The 20,791-nt window shown below is 49.1% G+C and overlaps 1 protein-coding gene across 1 annotated transcript; it reads right to left on the reverse strand.

The window, feature by feature from the left end:
- Positions 1-967: 967 nt before the first annotated feature.
- HBEGF (heparin binding EGF like growth factor) lies at positions 968-13,883 on the reverse strand. Its single transcript, XM_069589833.1, has 7 exons — positions 13,457-13,883; positions 12,603-13,361; positions 12,230-12,403; positions 9,201-9,378; positions 3,756-3,911; positions 2,841-2,931; positions 968-2,435 (listed from the first exon to the last, which is right to left on the reverse strand). The coding sequence occupies exons 2-6, from the start codon at positions 12,646-12,648 to the stop codon at positions 2,859-2,861; spliced, it is 627 nt and encodes a 208-aa protein (XP_069445934.1). The 5' UTR covers positions 12,649-13,361; positions 13,457-13,883; the 3' UTR covers positions 968-2,435; positions 2,841-2,858.
- Between the last annotated feature and the right edge of the window lie 6,908 nt (positions 13,884-20,791).

The following is a 20,791-nucleotide window of genomic DNA, read 5'->3' on the forward strand; positions in this document are numbered from 1 at the left end:
CTCCACACTTTCACTGCTGAAGGCACAGGTTCAACTCCTGGTCAGGGAACTAAGATCCCCACAAGTGGTGAGACAAAATCAAAAGTTAAAAAAAAAAAAGTCAAAAAAGTCTGGGTGAGAGATGATGGTGAAATTTGACTGAGGTGATGATGGTTGCAGTGATAAGAAATGGCTGCACTCAGCATATATCCAAAAGGTAGGTCTGACAAGATTGGCTGATGGATGATAGACGGAATGTAGAGCATGAGAGATGGAGAAGGCAATGGCACCCCACTCCAGTACTCTTGCCTGGAAAATCCCATGGACAGAGGAGCCTGGTAGGCTGCAGTCCATGGGGTCATGAAGAGTTGGACATGACTGAGCGACTTCCCTTTCACTTTTCACTTTCATGCATTGGAGAAGGAAATGGCAACCCACTCCAGTGTTCTTGCCTGGAGAATCCCAGGGATGGCGGAGCCTGGTGGGCTGCCGTCTATGGGGTCGCACAGAGTCGGACATGACTGAAGTGACTTAGCAGCAGCAGAGCACGAGAGAGGAGTCAAACGTGCCTGTTTCCACCAGGAGCAAGGCCTGCTTGCACAGACAGCATAGCAGGTCAGGCCCTGAGGCCAAAGTCTGCTGACTGAACCGGTAGATGTCTTTCTTGGTTACAACCTTTCCTTTGTGAAAGTCTGTTCTCTCTTGCCTCAGATATGCTATCATGTAAGTATTAAGACAAATAAAAGTCAGATTACTAGTTGCAGCTCTGTCGCTTACCAACTAGGTATCCTCAGGCGAGTTACATAGACTTTCCAAGCCTCAGTTTCTGATTTTGGAAAAATGGGACAACAATAGCTCCTACACAGGATTGGTGGGGATACTGAGATAGTATACATAAACAGACCGGGTTCAGAGCCCACCAGAGAGTCAGGGCTTAGCAAATACCTACATTAAACCACTTCCCAGTTAAAACAAGCAGACAGAAGGCTACAGAGCAAGGGTTATCTTTATTTGAATTGCAAAGTATAAATATGAACCAAGTTTGGAAATACAGTTTTAGAAATACAAGTTTGGAAATACAGGTTTGTAACAGTTCAGTAATGGCACCAGAAACTTCCAGAAGGGACCATGACAGCATACCTTTGTAGTTTGGGTGAGGTGGGTGGGATTACACAAAAGCCCTCCTCACCTCCATCCTTCTCTGTAGCAATTGGTAGGTTATCAATTACTAAGAACAGTCAGCTCCACTGTTTCCTGTTCCTCCTCAGCCTTTTTGTTTGCGAATACCTTCTCTACGTTACGCCCTGCTGCATTGACCCCTGCATGGAGTAGCACCAGAAGAACGGCAGGAGTAAGAGAAATGTCTTGACACAAGGGACAGTGAGTTCCCACTCTGTGGACCTGGGCCCACGAAGAGTGAGGGGCCAGGAAAGCTGGAGGCATGGAAGCCCAACCTCTTCTAGGATTGGGCAGGGAGAGGACACAGGATAACACTGATATCTGTTACATCTTGACATCAGCACCGCGGGCTTTCAAAACACAAACGGTAGACACAATCGCCTAGGCAAGACTGCAGTCCAACTCACAGAGTGGATCTGACAAAGTTAATTCCTACATCCTGACCATACAGAACTCCCCCTGTGGCACTCTGATCATGGAAGATCTTCAGAAATGTGGACAGACAATGGATGACTACAGATGGATGACAGAGCCATCTCATGTTTGCAGCAGAAGAGTCTAATGTTGAGCCAGATGGTGGGGGATGTGGGGTGGAGGGCCAGGAAATTGCCAAAGTAACAGTCTAGGCACTTGAAAAATTGTTGTTAGATTGTTAAAAACTAAATAAATTAACATACATAGAATAAAATAAATATATAATTTAAGAGGCATTTTACAAACAAACAAACAAACAAAAATAGTTGTTATTTTTCCATCTGGGAAGAAGTCCCAAAATTCAGAGTTCTCAGGTCTATGGTATTTCACAGTTAACCCATCAAATCCAGCGCTGGAGGGTCCAAATGGCAGATCCCTTGGTGGCGACTCGAGTACATGGCTTCTCAATCTTTGTTACTTTCTTCCAGTCCCCAAATCTTTCTTTCTTCCTCTCCTTCTGTTTTTTCAGTCAAAGATCCTGGAGCATATGGAATTTAACTGGCATTTTTAATCCAGAAGAGAAGTGTTCAAACAAACGTATGGGGGTAAGTAGGGCTTGGTGCAGGAGAATCAGGAGGACACGAAGGTCCCTCACTTTTGCTTTCTTCTGACCCAGATCCCACTGGACATATTCTGTTTGGCACTTGAAAGCTCTGGTATTTTGGCAAAGCAATTATGGGAGGCCCAATCTAGATGGCAACTGGGGATGAAGGAATCTTCATGGCTAGTTGTGAAGTCCTTCCCCTCTGTAGAATCTGTGATCAACTTGTATCTTCTCAGAGGTAGCAGTCCCCAGCTGATTCCTAAAGTACAAGAAGAAGGTATTTAAAGCTAGATCCAGCTTAAGAGGTCTTAAGAGTCTCCTAGGTCCAGCTTTAAGAAGTGGAAAATCTAAAAACAAACGACGACAAGAAGTGGAAAGATCTTCTGGGAAGGGGTGGGAAGGAGAGGAGAAGAGGATGGGAGAAGCTGTCTTCTCAGGCATCTCTCTTGGGTATCTCTCTGGCAACTTTCACCCTACGTAGAGATGTAGCACTGACAACCTTTTTGAAAACAATTCCGCAATGGGTCCCTCACTCCACGGTAGCCTGCCCACTAACTCCTAGGTCAAGAGAAGAACGCCTAGAAAAGAATCCAGCATGCCTGGATCACTTCCTAGATCCAGGAAAGGCAGTGATGGTACCATGAGGCAAATGATGGATCATTACCTTGAGCGCAGGTTCCTCTCAGTGGGACGTAGTCATGCCCAACTTCACTTTCTCTTCATTTTCCACGTCATAACCTCCTCTCCTGTGGTACCTGAGGAAGGTAAGTTTTGTGAGCAAGTTCTGCCTGCTGTAACAGGGTGTGAGTCCCAGAGCTGGCCCTCCTAAAAGATTCTGGCCCAGTGGTTCTCTTCACACTTGGAAAAACCCAGAGGACATGGTGGGTCAACAGACCTCTGCCCAAAGGTCCAAATGCCCATATCCAAAGGATGCCTGTCTCTTAATTGCAGGCCACAATTTGCCAAGAGCTTTCATCTCATTTATACAATCCTCACAACATCTTTATGAAGTAGGGGAACAGAGATTATAATCCCTGGAAGATTACAATTCTTATAAAGACAGGTAACTAGATCCAGGTCTCACAACAGATGAGCTGCACTGCTTACAAATGGGCACAGAGTGCTTAGTAGGTCCCTCCGATCTAGAACAGAAGCAGGATCAGAAGCGTGGCCTGAGGTCCAGATGCCTCAGATTTAGAAAAATATACCAATAGCACCACTCATGCTCTGTTGACCAAATCACATCCTGATGCCAACAGAAAATAGAGTCAGGAAAAAGAACTGTGTGAAGATGTGGCTTCATGGGAGAGCTGCAGAGCCTGCCAGCTCAGGACCTCCTATGACCTAGCGACTTTGGCCCTGGGCTCTAGACACTGGACATATGTCATACAAAAGAAGCCAGGCTCTTGGAGAGCCCGTACCCAGGAATGTCAGTCAGGCTCTTAGCCCAAGATTTGGCAGAGGGTACGGAGAGTAGGGGGTGGGGTTGGAGGTTTGGAGGGCTCATGTGACCATCAGATAAAAGATCTTAAAGGAGGAGAAATAGAAGTGATTTGCAGAAACAGCCTGTAACACTCACCAAAACATGAGAAGCCCCATGATGACCAGCAGACAGACGGATGACAGCACCACAGCCACCACAACCAGGATGGTTGTGTGATCGTACGTATATAAGCGATTTTTCACCGGGAGGCTCAGCCCATGGCACCTCTCTCCGTGATAACCTGGGTGGCAGCTGGTCCAAAACAGAACAAAGCAGAGATGAAGTTAGTGGTCTGGTTTCACTCCTGGTAATGGGCTGCCTACATAAGCCAAACCCCACTCCTCACAGCTTCAGCCTCTCTGTCTCTGTGATCCCTGTTGCTTCTCTATTCTTCTCTAGTACAAGACTCTTTGGAAGCCCCTCTAAAGGCTCTGTGGCCTTCCTCCTTCACTCCAAGCCCTCCCCTTCTTCATTCCCTTTGGTTTTCTGGCCCCAGATTCCTGCTCCAGGCAGGGAAAAAGAAAGGACTGCAGGTTTTGGCTAGACAGGTTCCACGTATGGCTGATTAACTACATGTGTGTAAAGATGTTGTTTCAGTCAGTTCAGAGGAGTTAGGCACAAGAGCTGGTGGGTTGAACTGAGGGGATTCAGTATCACTCCCTCTAGTGAGGCCCCTCATCACTCTGACCCAGAAATAAACCCAGCCTTCCCCATCGATGCTCTCAGCAGCCAGTCCCTCTCTGCCACTGCCCAGCCTATTAATAGGCCTTGTTCCTTTGCCAGGAGTCGTTTTTCTCAAGTTTCCTTCATTTAACTCCCAGCTCCCCCTGGGTACAAGGCCCAACTTGAAAGCTGAATTCTGGCCTTTGGCCTCTGAACATCCAGCTATCATTCCAAGACAAAGCAACAAAGGAAGAAAAACATCTTGCCCAGCTGTCCTGCCAGTGCATTTTAGACCATCAGAAACAACCCCCTCAGCTTTTTTCACTCGAGAAATAAATCAGGGGCTTCCCTGGCGGTCCAGTGGCTAAGACTCTGTGCTTCCAAGGCAGGGGATGCGGATTTGATCCCTGGTCAGGGAACTAGGATCCTTGCCACAGGGCATGGCCAGAAAGAAAAAGAAAGAAATCACAGGCAACAGCCTCTTCTAACACAAAACTTTTCCTGGAAGCTCTTATGAAGACTGAGAAATGCCCACAGTTGATCAGGGACATTCAAGTCCCTTTCTTTATCTGAGCAGCCCACGGATCCTTTGATGTAGGTGGGAGCCCATGTCACAGAAGGGCAGAGCAATTTTCCCCATGGTCACACAGCAGGGCAGAAACACATATGCAGATAGTCTGACGCTGAACTCAGCGTGCTGCTCATTTGCACCCACGAATGCCTGGTCAGGGCTGCAGTGGCACTGCCTGCTCATGGCCTCTAGGCCATTTGCTACAAAAGGGAGTACCAAGAAGGTGGGGCCCTGTATTCTGAATTGCACGTCCTCTAGGGAGAAGGTGAGGCACCTGGTTCCTCAGAGCAAAGCATCTCTTTTTCCTGTGGAGAGGTAGCAGGCAGTTCCAAGGAACAGACCGATGCAGACCCAGGGTCTGGGCTGCCCCTGCCATCCTGCCCAGCACCTCTTCCTCTCCCAGCTCCTGCACATTTCAGGGAACCATCTCATTGCAAGATAAAGGTAGGTCAGGCCCACAGCACAGCACACAGTTCCTTGCCCAACCTCTCCACACAATTGTCCCATTGACCCAGGTGGGCAAGACAATGACCCCTATTCCTGCTGGGACATACAGGATGCTCTCAGGAGCACCCCTGGAACATCACCTGTGCACCACACTTGACAGTTTACAAGACTACTCTTATCAACTAGCTTAACTAAGACAACACCCTGGTAGGCAGGGATAGCCTCTTTGGCATATTGAAAGACTAAGATTAAGGTCAGAAGACAGTAAACAATTTGTCAAATGTTTCAAAACTAGAGAGCAGAAAGGCCAAATTCCAAATTCGTAATTCTTTCCATTCTGAACAGTGTTACCCCAAGGAAACACACATCTGATGGGCTTGATGGATTTTGGGTGTTGCCTGACTCTGATTTCTCAATTATTAGTATCTTGAGTGATAAATAAATAATAATTAATAGCACACATTATAGGTTTACTATGAGCCAAGTACTGTGCTAATGGCTTTACAAGGATCATTTCTTCTTAAAAATATCCCTCTGAAGTAGGAGTTACTATCTCCATTTCAAAGATGAAAGGACTGAGGTTGGACTTCTGTTAGATAACCTGCCTAAGACTACAAAGTGTGTGAGTGGTAGAGTCGAGTCAGGATTCAACCCAGCAATCTGGCTGACTTCAGAGATTGTGCTTTCCTGGGGGGAGGAGAGCTGAAGTTGAGTCTGTTTTTCACTTCAAGCCCATCATTCAAACCCCACAGGTACTTACTCAGATGATAGAAATAAAGCTTGGCCTCAGAGTCCCGCAATTCAGTTACATAATCCCTCCACCCCCTCCGCCACCCTGAGTCAAAAGGATAATAATGTAAACATCCTAATATTACCCACCTCCCCCTCCCTTTGTAGACAACTCCTGGCTCCCCTAGGGGAGGGGCATTCCAAGCATCCCAGGGTGGTGACAAGATCGTGTCTCTTGCCCAGAGCCGGCGACCCATCAAATCAGGACGTGTTCCTCCTACCCATGTCTGTGGCCCATTTCAGAACGTGTATTATAACAGAACCCTCTAGAGTCCAGAGACATCTTCCAAGTTGGATTTCTCCATGCCTGTCCCAGGAGGTGAAGGGGCACCATTTGGCAGAGGGGACTCCGCATATATGAGTTCCAGACTGGCTCTGCTACTATTTCTAGCCAGGTGATCTGGAGCAAGGGAGGGTCACGTTTCTAAGCTTTGATTTTCTCATGTGAAAGACAGGAATAATAAGTGCCTACCTCACTAGAGCTTTGTGAAGATCAAATGAGATAATATGGATAAAAGCAATGAATAAAGGCCAAATCCCACTTGTGTGGAAGTTAATCAGATTCCAGAGTATACTGCCCATATCCTTAGGAAAAGGGTACCAGAGTCAGAGTCAAGGAGAAGGGAGCTCACTATTGCTCCTTGGCATCTGGGCAGTGAGGCCAACTAGAGCCCTCTTTCAGCCCTGAGTTCTCCTCAGGCTAACTGCCCCTAGGCTTCCTCCAGCCACAGGAAATCTTGCAGTCAGTTTCTGGGTCAGCAACTTGTCAGGAGCCCCAGGAAACTGCTCTTTGAGGGTAACTTTTGGCTGGTGACACAAAAGGGTTTTCCTGTGGATGATGGCTGCAGAGGGCTGGTTTAGGAAGCCGGCCAGCCTCAAGCTTACCACGGCAGCCCAGACACACCCTGGCTGGCGGTTGCTGCGTCTGGAGGCTAGAAGGAGCCACAAAAGACCCCAGATTTAGGTGCCCAGATGTCACATTCTCCCAAACCAGGAGCTCTGTGTCTTCCTGCTGCCTGCTGCCCTGAGTACCAAGGGCTGGAGGCAGAAAAACAAGACACAGAATCCAGCCCCTTGAAAATCTCCCTTGGAAGCAGACATAAAGTCATCACATCAGACTTCAACATGCTCTTCAACTAGTAAAAGCCTTAAGAGACCTCTAGTATAATAGCTGCGCTCTATAAAACTGTGCTCCAACTCTGTAAGAACAGATGGGGAAGAAGGAAGCAAGCCAACACCTAGTGTAGCCTGGGGGCACGAAAAGCATGTTGGACTGGAAGTCAGGCACCTGAGTGCCTGTCCTATTTCCACCCACTTTATTTAGCTGCTGATCTCAAACCAAATCATTTCCTACTTCCGGGCTCCAGTTTCCTTATCTTTCAAGTAGAGACAGCAAGCCCTGCCTAACCAGCAGAGTGTTTTTGAGAATACGGGGCTATATTTTCCCATCCCCTAGAATAACTGGCACCAAGTGGGTGGTCAACATATACCTGTTGGGCTCAATTCATATTAAATATAAACTGTTAAGCTCCAGGAAAAAGGAGAGAAGGCATCATCACAGTCTTCATCACCATCCCTAGGGGCACCTTGGTCCTGGACACCATTACCTAGGCTCTTTGGGCTTAGGTGGTGGGTTGACCCCAGGTCTCCAGGAGAGCAGCCTTACAAGGGTTCTCAGCTGAGCAATGGAAGTCCATCCACCAGAGCCCTGGCCAGTTCAGCCCAGACAGATTCCTGGCCTGAATCCATCTTGACAACCCTCAGAGTCACTGCCTCCACCCTGTGTTAATGAGGCCATTTTACAAATTTAAGACAAACATTCCCTGCCCTGTCCCCAGACCTCTAGAAGAATAATATGGGGACTGTTTAGGTTACTCTTAAGCACCCTCATCCAATACCAAGTTCCTGATACGGATATTAAAGGAGAGGACCCACAAGTGACTGTGGGTGTGGAGGGGTGATGGATCCTATTGCCAAATACAGGGCAACTCTGCTATATGAGATCAGATGGCAAAAGCAAGCTTTAAAAAAAAAAAAAATCAAAGGGTCTGTACCAATCACAGCAGCAGAAGTGCCAGGCAGCCAAGCCTTCCCGCCACGCTGGGAGGCAGTGTGCACACAGTAGATTCCTGATCTGCCCAGAGTCTCCTACATCACAGAGGCTGCCTCCCCATAGCAACTCCAGCCCAACAGAAGAGAGGGCATGATTGCAGCCTGATGTGGGTGTGGGTCTCGGGCACAGTGGCGACATTATGCCTGCCGCAGAGCATGGCAGTGTCGTCATCCCTGAGGGACTGCCAAGGCAGCCGTTTGCTGGGCTCAGCCTAGCAGAGTAGCTGGGGAACCCATGGCCCCTCCACCCACACCCCTGCCCAGGGAAGGGGTGGTGCCATCTGACCGGGGGGTGATGCCTACTGAGATGGGTTCTATTTTCCATTAATCCTGCACAAAGGAAGTGTTCTCCCACCCCCATGGCCAAAGGTCAATACCCACCACGTCCCCCACATCTTGGCCCTCGCTGGGGTGAGGAAGAAGGGTTTCTCCCTGCTCCCACAGTGATTGCTTTCTGTACAATCCTGCCATGCCTTACAATTAACCCACATCTGCTCACTCACATGCACATTTGTCTGAGCACACCTGCACAGCACACATCCAAAGGCACCTCGTACCCGCCTGCAGGACTTAGGAAAGGAGGCCACAGGAGCTGCACTCCACCCAGGAGCCCCACTCTGCCGTGTTTCCTACTCGCTTCTCCCATCAGGAGTAGAGCATGAGGCAGAGATGAAGAACCTGCCTTCAGGTGTCAACTCTCCTAGTCACATGCTCATTTCTGAGCAAGCAGGAAATGCCCCCAAAGATGAAAGAGCGTCACAAACCCACGCCACAGGAAATTGCATCCTATGTTGGAGGGAGCCCCTTCCGCTGACTAAAAATATTTCCCCTCCTCCCAACTTCCTCCCAGAGGGTGAGAAGAAACTGAGTGGATTTATGAATTCAAGGAACAGTGATAACAGAACAGCCACTAGGCTGACAGAGTGAGCTGATAACAGCCCCAGGGAAGGGACACTTACATGCAGGTTGGAACCCGGAGCTCCTTCACGTATTTGCATTCTCCGTGGATGCAGAAGTCCTTGTATCGCCGAAGACATGGGTTTCTCTTCTTCCCTAACCCCTTGCCTTTCTTCTTTCTTTTCCCACGCTCCTCCTTGCTTGGTGTGGCCAGAGCTTGTGGCTTGGAGGAAAAAGCAGCTGCAATAGAAAAGTACCATTAAGTCTTTGACTCCCTTAAGGGAAAAAAAAATCAGAAAAGCAGTGTTTGGAAGGACACTTTGATTCTACCTAAAGTCAGTCTGGGCAGACCACCCAAAAGTGGTAGAGGAAGTAGAGGCTGGTGGCGGGGTCCCAACAAAGGCATTTCACAACCTCATTTTAAGAACCTCATTCTAAGAACGTTAGCTTCAGTTGAGTAATTGCAGCTGATTGGGCAATTCCACTGACCTCACTCCTACCCTTGTCTGTCCTCAGCTCCTACTCCCCCATACCCACTTGGTTCTATTTTGGCCTTAAATCAGCCTCATTTCCTGATGTTGCACTCAGTGACCCACTTGCAGGAAGACAGTGTCAGAGATAAAAACTGCTTCTGGAGAAGGCACTTGGATGGTATTTTAGAGGAAGGAGGTTTCTAAAATAATAATAATGCCCAGGCAGTACCCTCTGGGGTACCCTTTAGCACCAGGGTACCATAAGCCCAGACCAGAACCCGGCTCAGGGACAGCAAGCAGGCCATCCCTGGTCAGACACTTGCTGCTTAACTTAAAAAAATTTTTTTTAATTTTAATTTTTAAAAATATTTTTATTGATATATAATTGATTTATAATATTGTGCTAATTTCAAAGAGCCTTGTTTTTTTAACATCAAGCAAAATATTTACCCTGCTCGGTGCTCTTTGCAGTTCACTACTTCTCGAAGGCCCATTTACATTTATCCCCAGATGTCCTGTTTATTGCTTTCTAGGATGGGGTGCCCAAGAGGCAGAAAGACGGAGAGCAAAGAACTATCAAAAGGAACTAGAACAATGATGGCTCTCTCCATTCTTTCCATGCTTCAAAGGGGAAAAACAATCTCACACAGACATCCAGCTGGGACTGACCTTGGGCTATGCCCATCAGCCCAGGGGTCTGACGCCAGTCTTCCCTCCCCTGTCCCAGCAGAAGAAAAGGTGCCTGCTGTCTATGGCTATAGGCACATGTCTGGCAGAGGGATGAACATCATACATTATTAGACTGAAGGCTTAGGATTCTGGAAGTAGAATTTACTTCAAAATATATGGCTTTCCATTTTCAGATGAAAAACCTGAGGTCCCAAAAGGCAGTGACTTGACCAAGATCATGCAGGTTTGGGATCTGAAATGTGGTCTCTGGACTCCATATCCAGCACTCTTCCCCAACACACTAAGCTGCCTCATACACCCCAGCAGTGTCCTCCTCCAGACAAGCCCAGAGCACCTGGGATGCTGAGCCAGGAACCAGACAATGAATGGGCTCTGAAGTCAGCAGAATGGTGCTCGAATTACAGTCATGTGATCCTGGGCAAGTCCCTTAATCTCTCTGAACCTTGGGGTTCTTGGTGAAAAGTGAACAGGCTTTCCTATTTCAGAGGGTTGCAGCAGGATTAATTAATTCACAATAACATGTTAAGTGACTAGAAGACAGGAGACACTTAGTAAATGGTAACAGTTACTTATTTCAGGTGACAGGATCCCTAGACTTGAAAAATAGTCTTTGTCCAGCAAACCTGAGGAAAGAGAAGAGACAGGTGCCAATAGTCCCATAGTCCCCTGCTCCTACAGTGCATACCCAGGCCTCTTCAGAACTCAGAAGAGGCACATGGTTCGAGGAAATTAGTGACCACAGTTGTGGTAAAACTGAGGCAGGAAGAACAAGCCAATCAGAAAAGGGAGGGAGAGAGTGACAGGGTGACAGCCAAGCTCCTGCTGGGGAGAGGGAGCAGTGAGTCAGGTCTGCGAGGTATGAGGAGCAGCTGTGTGGGTGGAGAGTGAGTCACAGCCCAGCTCTGCCCTGCCTAGGAGAGGGCCAGGAGAATCCAGGTTGTTCAGGCAGGGGTGACCCCCGCCCCCTAGAGGGCTACTGTGAGAGGATGGAAAGTGAGAGCCCAGCCTCAGCTTTGGCGTGGACAGCACCTAAGGGAATCCCTGGGTAAGGAAAAAGAAGCGTGGCAGAGAAGCAGGCGGAGTTAGAACAGGTGGGTATCTTTCCAACCAAATATAGTCATTCCAGGGCTCCAGGGCTCAGTCCCAGCTCCACCCTCAAGAATCTCTGCAGGTGACTGGGGGCAGGAAAGCAGGCAATACTGGAGCCTCTGGACTCTGCCCTGTGCTTGTATGTACTTGGCCACAGCACCTTTGCTGGTTGAAGGATCCCACCTGGCCCTTCCTCCTCTGGAGCCCTTCTCAGGGTCTCCAAGTGGTCAGGAAGTATCCAGCCTTGTGAAGGACTTGTGGACACCCAGCATATCAAAACAGCTCTCTAGGGTTCCAGTGCTCGCCATTCACAGCCTCCCCAAGAGTGCTGGCCTCACCTGGCAGGACCAAGTGTTCCTCATTCCCCACGGTTTCCCAAACCTGGAGACAGGTGGATGGAGACTAATCCTGCACACCTTGTATGTGCCTAGCATCTCCACATCTGTGATTTTATACATAATAGTCAATTAATGTGGAAATTAGATCTTGTGCACATTTTTACATAGAAACTCTAGGGAAAGCATCTCAACCAGTCCTTGTTCCTGTCACCCAGCTTACCTCAGAGAAGAACACACAAAACCCAAGCACCTTGCCTGTCTCAATTTGCCCCCAAGTATGCAGAAGGGCAGCAATGTGGCATGTGAGACCGGAGGGCAAGAAAGACAACAGGACCTACGTTCTAGGATCCCCCAGGGAGCTTGTCAGGCCAAGAGGCTTTTCCTTGAAGTCCTTTCTTGAAAAGCCCCAAACCACAGGTGTGCCCAATCGGCATAAATACCAGATTCTATGATAGTTCAACTGATCACCAGGGTCCGAGGATGGGCAGCCCCCACACCCACCTCTGAAAAGGTCCAGGTTTGCCTCTTCCAAGTCCAGGACTTCCCGGCCTTGGGCACCTCCCGCGGGCAGCAGCTGGTCCGTAGATTGAGTAGGGGAGTCCAGATTGCTGGTTCCAGCAGCCAGGCCTCTCCGAAGCCGCTCCAGGCTCTCGCCAGTCACCAACGCCGAAAGCACTGCGGGAAAGGGGCGAGGCCGCCTCAGACCCCCAGCCCAGACCCCAGTAGCCATGCACCGCGGCCGGCTCCCGCCAGCCAGGGAGCACGGGCCCCACCAAGTGGCTCACGCCGGGGACGCTGCAGCGATCTTCCCCTGTGCCCCCAGCAGAGAGTCCCCATCCCCCCAGACCCCCGGGAGCGGCGGCAGCCCGCTTACCTGCAGCAAGAAAGAGCTTCAGCACCACCGACGGCAGCAGCTTCATGGTCCTGGACTCGGCGGAGGAGGCGAGGCAGCAATCACTTTGGGGGGCGGCGGCCACCGGACGCTGGCACGGGAGCCGGGCGAGAGAATCTCTGGAGATCCCGGCGGGCACGGTCGGCTGCTGGCCTCTGGGTGCAAGCCTGCCTGGGATTTGCGCGGAGCTCCCGGCCGCTGGGCGTCTCTCTATTCACTCCGTCTGTCCGACCGCCCGAGCCCTGGTGCCTCAAGCAACAGAGCCAGCCGCTTGCCGCGCGCAGCTCCCTGGGTCGACTGAGCGCTTCTCGGCGTGCAGCCTGGAATAAGGCTCCAGGAGGCGCCGAGGCTCCGCCCCGCCCCCCGCGGCCCCTTCCCCCCTCCCGCTCTGGGATGCCGGCCGGGCTCCAGGCGCCGACCGCTCAGCCCCCGACCCCGCGGGCGCGGCGGGGAAAGGCGGCGGGAGAAAGGGGCGGCGCTCACATATTTTGGGACTAGGCCAGTGTAGCCGCGGCCTGACTGTGGGTAGGGCTGCTGACCGGCAGGTGGCGGGGACCAGTTCCTACCTTTCCCCAAATGCTGGTCCGCCGCGGCAGCCTTGTGACCGCTGAGCTGCGCTTCGCCTTTGGACACCCCTCGTTCTTTCTTCTCTTCCAGGCCTGGTCCCTCTGGTTATCCGTGCTCTAAACCAGAGACCTCCGCCCATGTCTTCTTCTGAGTTTCAGAAACCTGCTTCTTTGCCTACCCACAAATCAAGGAGCAAATAATAATTAATTCATTTATCACTTAAAAATTAAACACATGAATGCCAGCAAGGGTCGTAAGCCTAAGGTTACCAGAGTTGCAGCTGCAGTCATCTGGTATCAACCCAGAAAAAGCAAAGAAAGTTAGTATTCTTTCATCCACCGGAGTGGCTTCTTTCCATCTTTGTCCCAGATGACATAGTCTCCTTTAGGATTTTTGAACTCTGGATTATAATTCCCAGGCTTCTGGGATTGAAGAAACACAGGCTGTGAAAAAGCTTCATACTTTTCTTTGTCTTTGAATGCCATCTTCTTCAACAGAAAAGCTGAGCCCCCTCTCACAGGACCCAGCTGGCTGGCCTAGGTTGCCACCTTCAACAGGTGCCAGGAGATTGATGTGTTTCTCTTCCAATCTATGTATTTTTACAGAAGTCCTCTGGAGTCAATGTCCTAACCCAAAGAAATAACTCTCTCAGTAGGCATTTCAGCTCCCAGGGACATGCTGGGGCGGGAGTTATATGACACAAGGCTGGGTTGGCATTCAGAGCCCTCAAATTGTGCCAGATAGAGCTGCTTGCCTGCTTCAGCCCATGTGTAGGGATAAAAACAGGCCTGCTATTTATACACAGCCTGTTCCACTCTCCCTCCCCATCCATAATTCTGCAGGAGTCCATGGGGCTCTGCCTTCTTAACTTGCCCATAGCAACTCTCCCCAGGTTTAGGTTTCCACAATGCCCTGGAATCGCTATAGACTTAAGCTGGAATCCTGACTTGGCTTCTTACTGTGTGACCTTGGACAAGATGTTTAATCTCACTGAGTCTCAGTTTCCACGTCTCTCAAATGGGAATAACAAAAATAATAATGCCTACTTTATAGAGAGCTTCTTGAAGATTGAGCAAGGGAACAGACATGTTCTAGTAGATGTGCCATATTATTATCGTTATTATTACTTAGCATTCTACATTGACCATTGCATTTCCTTAGAGACTTCTTTTCTCTCCCTTCCCCACAGGTCTGAGGCTTCATGTGTGGTTGGGCTGGTTTTAGAAGGAAGCTTACCTATTGCCTATTTGGCCAAGTGCCACTGTGGGATTGTTCCTTTGGGTGATCAGTATCGGGCCTCGGACCTCAGTAGACAGTCACCACCCAGGCCACACCTTTGTTCTCCCTCAACAGCTGCCTGACAACCTGCCTCCCCACAACATAACTACCCCAGGGTTAGGGCTCTCCCCAGGGGAGGGTGGGGGGAAACACTTCCTGACACACAGCCAGGTCACCCCTCCCCCTGCCCCTGCCAGGGCCACACCCTGCTCGCCTGTCTCAGCCTGCCTCTCACACGCTCTGTCCTTCCGCCTTCTCACCCTCGCATCAGTCGTAGTCCATTCATGGGGCAACTCCAAGTTTTCATCACACCTGTGAGCCTCACCCCAGCTACATTTGTGTGTCAGCCAGTTTTTACAGGAAGGACATGGAGAAAGAATTCAAAAGGCCTGGAATGGTTTGGGGATAGTCACTTCTCTCAGAACTTTGAGTGTCCTCTAATCTGAAAAAGAAATCATGGACTTACCTGGTGGTCCAGTGGTTAAGAATCCACCCGCCAATGCAAGGGACACAGGTTCGGTCCCTGGTCCCAGAAGATCACACATGCTGCGGAGCGACTAAGCCTGTGTGCCACAACTATTGAGCCCCCGAGACCCAACTACTGAAGCTTGTGGGCTAGAGCCTATGCTACCCAACAAGAGAGTAGCCTCCACTCATCACAATCAGAGAAAGCCCACATGCAGCAAAGACCCAGCTCAGCCAATAAATAAATTAATTTTCAAAAATAGAAAAAGGAGGGGCTTCCCTGGTGACTCAGTGGTAAAGAATCTGCCTGCCAACGCAGGAGATGCAGGTTCAATCCCTGGTTCGGGAAGATCCCACATGCCACAAAGCAACCAAGCGCAAGAGCCACAACTCTTGAGCCTGTGCTCTAGAGCCTGGGAGTTGCAACTACTGAAGTCCGGGTGCATAGCGCCTGTGCTCCTCAACAAGAGAAGCCCGCAGTGAAAAGCCTGCACAACAGCGAACCCAGCAGAGCCAAAAATAAATTATATTATATTTAAAAAATAGAAAAAGGAGTCACAGTTCATTCTGGGGCAATATCATTAACTCATTTATTCCACGAACAATCACTGAACACTTTTCAGGCACTAAGAGACAGCAGTAAATAAGACAGCCAAGGATGTGCTATTATGGAGCTCACATTCTACAGCAGGGGGAGACGGGCAACACATTAAATACATTAAAAAGGAAAATAGATCCTATGATGACAAACACGAAGATGAAAGTTAGCTTTTAATGATATACTCTAGGATGCTATGTCCCAGTGTTCCGAACAACACTTTAGATTTGGTGACTGATTAGCAAAGGTCTTTCTGAGCCTGTGACCTGGAAGCTGATGCCTGAATAACAGAAGGAACCAGACTTGTGATGATCCACTGCTGAAAGTGAAAGTGAAGTTGCTCAGTCGTGTCCGACTCGTTGCGACCCCCGTGGACTGCAGCCTATCAGGCTCCTCAGTCCATGGAATTTTTCAGGCAAGAGTACTGGAGTGGGTTGCCATTTTCCTTCTCCAGGGGATCTTCTGACTCAGGGATCGAACCCCGGTCTCCCGCATTGTGGGCAGACGCTTTACCATCTGAGCTACTGCTGAAGTATTCTAAGCACAACAACTCGGGCAAAGACTTTGAGGTAGAAACAAGCCTGGAGCACTCAGGGGAACAGCAAGAAGGCCAGAAAGGAGGGAGGGTTAGATAACATTAAAGCGAAGACCAAGGACAGATAACAGAGGATGTTATAGGCCCCAGGTTGTTGTTATTATTTGCTAAGTCATGTCTGACTCTCTTTGAAAGCCTTTGAACTGTAGCCCACCATAATACTCCTCTGTCCAGGCAAGAATACTGGAGTAGGTTTCCATTTCCTTCTCCGGGGGTCCTCTCCTGCATTGGCAGGCAAATTCTTTACCACTGAGCCACCAGGGAAGCCCCCAAGCCCCAGGTAGATCCTGGATTTTATTCCCTATCTCTGTGAGCATCAAAGGCGATGTCAGTGGGAAAGCACAGTTATAAAAGATTCTTTCACCTCCTCCCCTTTCTCCACCCAGGCCTCCTCATGCTCTCTGGCGTTCAAGCACCAAGGACACACTCCTGAGGAAGCAGACAGGCCACTCTGCTTTCCCTGACTATCTAGTGATGGACAATGGGCAACTGAGGCTTGGAAACCTGCTGGCCCTGGGCCACCAGTGAGTCCCATGGGGGCAAATCCACAGCAGAAACCCTGGCATCCTGCTTCCCAGCTCTGTGCTGGGTTACCAGGCCACTGGAAAGGCAGGCTTCATGGGATCCTCTGTGTCACTGACTCTCTGCTAGGCCACACAGACCTACATTTGGGAAGAGCACTTGTGAGCCAGTGGGGAGGAGGTACTGGTGGTGACAAGAAAGTGGAGAAGGGGACGTGGGGAAGGGACCCACCTGAGTCCCTTCCCCAAATGTGGCTGAGATGCCTATGCAGGTCAACTGTTGCTCCCACACCTGGCTGTGCATCAGAATTATCTGAGAATTTATTTAAGATAAAGAGGTCCAAGCCTCATCCTAGTCCTCCTAATTCAAAACTTCCTGGGGTGGGGCCCGAGTATTTACATTTTGAGCATATAATTCTGACATCAACTAGGGTTTGAAGCACTGGTCTACATAATTAACTAGGGTAATGAATTAAGCATCTGAGGAAAATCTGAACCTCTGAGGCAGAGACAGTCGAGCTTTAAGTAATGACAATTTCCATGTGCTCATAATCTTGCATGATCTTCACAACGGCCCTAAGAATAGATACTGCCCCCTATTTTAAAGGGGTAAAGCTGAAAACAGGTGAGTAACACCCCAAGGCCAGCCAGTTATCAAGAATCTCAGACTCAGTTAGAATTCCTCTCTTTCTTCTGGGCCTGTGCTCTTAAGGTTCAGTGCTACTCTGAACAAGCAAATGCATGAGACAATGGCCGCCCTTCCTCTGCCTCTATGGACAGTAACGTCCTCAGCTTCGCTGAGGCTCAGTGCTCCATCTGTACTGGGGGAGGTGGTAAGAATCTCTGCCTCACAGACTGGAAGGAGGCCTAGGTAAGAGCAGCAGGGCAGTTAACGAAATGGGTACACTCTCGGGAGCCAGACTGCCGTGGATTCAAATTTGGGTTCTGCTATTTTTCTAGCTTTCTAACTTTGGACGTGTTAGTCAATTTCTCTGATCTACAGTTTGTTCATCTGAAAAATGGGGGCAATAATAATAGAAGAATATGATGCCTGGGCCATTGTAGGTGCTGACTTGGTGACAGCTGCAGTTAAGAGCAGGTACTTTCTTCCTTCCTCCCTTCCTTCCTTTCTTCCTTCATTCTTCCCTCCCTTCCTTCCAGTGGGAGTTTAGTGCTGCTTTAATCTGGACCACTCATCCTCAGCCGAAGTGGTCCCTCTCTGCTGGGAGATGCCATAATTACCAATGAGACAGTGGCTCTGCAAGGCCACTCAGAGTTTCAGAAATCTCCACCCAAGAAAGCAGTCCTGACTCACAACATGTGTCCCGTGGGGAAGGGATACAGCTGCCTTCTCCTTCTATTCTGACCCAGAGAAGTGAGTGCTAAGTGGGCCCAGTGTTCAGCTGGCTGGGGAGACTGATAAGGGAGGGGTTCCTCCATGGAGGATACTTCTATCACCAGGTGGCCATGAGCCCAGTTACCCACATCTGGAAGCTCAGGGTAAGGGGTCACTGCTCCTATCCCAGTATGATTTCTCTCATCCATATCTCTTTCCCCATCAGAGCCAGTTGATCCAGCAGTTTTGGGGGTGCAACTGGATTTGAACTCAGACCCACCCTTTGGAGTCCCCTTGCACCTCCTATGTTGACTGGGGGTCCCTAGAGGAAGTGCCAGATGATGCTTCCTGCATCCCCAGGGGGTGGAGAGGCTCTGCTGTCTGATGGCCTGGAGTCAAGATCCTTTGAATAGGATGAAAGAAGGGATGGATGAAGGGGGAGGTTAGAGGATGTCTTCCACATGACATCCTTCTGTCATCCACAGAAGATGTTGAGGAAAGGGATTTATGATGTGCTTGGCGAAGGCCTGGATTCCAGGCCATCCTCCTCCATTTCTGGGCCCATTTCTGTGACTTCAAGAGATTTAAATTTCCAGTCCCAGGACTTTACCCCTTCAGTCATCCCCTAGCATAGACAGCTGTGTGATTCTTGTGCATCACACAACCTGCCTCCCTACTCAAGCCTCAGGTTCCTCTATGTAAAATGAGACTGTGAAACAATTGTTCTGTATTCAGGCACTGGCCAGTGATGTCCATTGTGGACTGTTTGCAGTCATGTTGCTGTGAAAAGGCTTGCCGAGACAGTTCTATGATGATATACAGTGCCTGATCGACAAGGTGTGATAACCTTTCTATGTGATAACCTTTCTCTTTGTGCCTCAACTTTGTCTTCTGATGGGGAAAGAATAACAATCTTCTTAGGGGGCTCTTGACAGTTGAAGGAGATAGCATCTCTGAAAGTGCTTGGCAAAAGGGAAAGCACTATATGAATAGGTCAGAACTACTATTAACATCTCTGGAGCTCAGTCTTGGAACAATGTCACATCACGTCCTGTACCAGGAATGTGTAAGTTTCATTCCCTTTAGAAATGTGGTCAGGGCTTCCCTAGTGGCTCAAGAGTAAAGAATCTGCCAGTCAATGCAGGGGACATGGGTTCTAATCTCTGATCCAGGAAATTCTCACATGCCTCGGAGCAACTAAGTTCGTGCGCCACAGCTGTTGAGCCTATGCTCTAGAGCCCATGAGCTACAACTACTGAAGCCCGTGTGCCCTAAAGCCCATGCTCCTCAACAAGGGAAACCACAGCAGTGAGAAACCTAAGCACTGAAACTAGAGAGCAGCCCTTGCTTGCTACATCTAGAGAAAAGCCCCTGTGGCGGTGAAGACCCAGCACAGCCAAAAATAAATAATAACTTTAAAAAAAGAAAGAAAGAAATTTGGTCACAGAGAGCTGCAATCTAACAACATCCATTTGCCTTTTTTAAAAATTATTTTATTTCATTTTGGGGGCTGTGCCTAGTGGCTTGCAGGATCTTAGTTCCTTAACCAGGGATCGGGCCCATGCCCCCTGAAGTGGAAGCACAGAGTCCTAACCACTGGACCATCAAGGAAGTCCCATTTGCTCTTTTTTATAACTTAGGACTGATCTAAGACAATGATTCACAAAGGAAGAGGTACTAACTCCTAGGGGACATTTTAGAAATCTGTGGGAAAGTTTTCATTGTCACCAATTGAGGAATCCTCAGGCATTTATTGGCAGAAGGCAATGGCAACCCACTCCAGTACTCTTGCCTGGAAAATCCCATGGACGGAGGAGCCTGGTAGGCTGCAGTCCATGGGGTCGCTAGGAGTTGGACACAACTGAGCGACTTCACTTTCACTTTTCACTTTCATGCATTGGAGAAGGAAATGGCAACCCACTCCAGTGTTCCTGCCTGGAGAATCCCAGGGACTGGGGAGCCTGGTAGGCTGCTATCTATGGGGTTGCACAGAGTTGGACACGACTGAAGCGACTTAGCAGCAGCAGCAGGCATTTATTTGTGAGGGAAAGCTGTTGGGCTCACACTATTAAGAACTGCCTGTTGTGGAGAAGGCAATGGCACCCCACTCCAGTACTCTTGCCTGGAAAATCCCATGGATGGAGGAGCCTGGTGGGCTGCAGTCCATGGGGTCGCTGAGGGTCGGACACGACTGAGCAACTTCACTTTCACTTTTCACTTTTATGCATTGGAGAAGGAAATGGCAACCCACTCCAGTGTTCTTGCCTGGAGAATCCCAGGGACGGGATGGGGGAGCCTGGTGGGCTGCCATCTATGGGTTCGCACAGAGTCGGATACAACTGAAGCTTAGCAGCAGCAGCAGCAAACCATATAGCATACTATGATTACTTTGTCTTTTCCAGTGCATTTTGTTTTCCCTGGAGTGAAATTATTTTCTGGCATTTTTATATTGGTTTAATTTTCTATGTATTTAGTAGTAATTCAAATCCAAACACTTCCTCAGTTATGTAAATCTTTTCTCAAAATCTTCAGGTTCATTGAGGGTTGTGTTAAGTTTGTCTTCTTGAAGAAATGACTCCTAAAGTTCTCTAACAATGTGGGTTCAGTGTTCTCTTAGCCTGGTTCCCTGTTACTGTCACCCTCAGGATTCCTTCTGATCCTGTCTTGTGTTGGATTTTCTGAACCCTGGACCCCCACGTCTGTATGTATTTGATTAAAACCCCTATTTTTTGGTAGAGGACATTCTCCAGTAGTTTTCTAATAAAAGGAGTTTGGGAGATGGAAAAAAAAAGAATTGCCCCTGGGAATTGG

This window comes from Ovis canadensis, chromosome 5 (genome assembly GCF_042477335.2).
Source record: "Ovis canadensis isolate MfBH-ARS-UI-01 breed Bighorn chromosome 5, ARS-UI_OviCan_v2, whole genome shotgun sequence".
Lineage (NCBI taxonomy): Eukaryota > Metazoa > Chordata > Mammalia > Artiodactyla > Bovidae > Ovis > Ovis canadensis.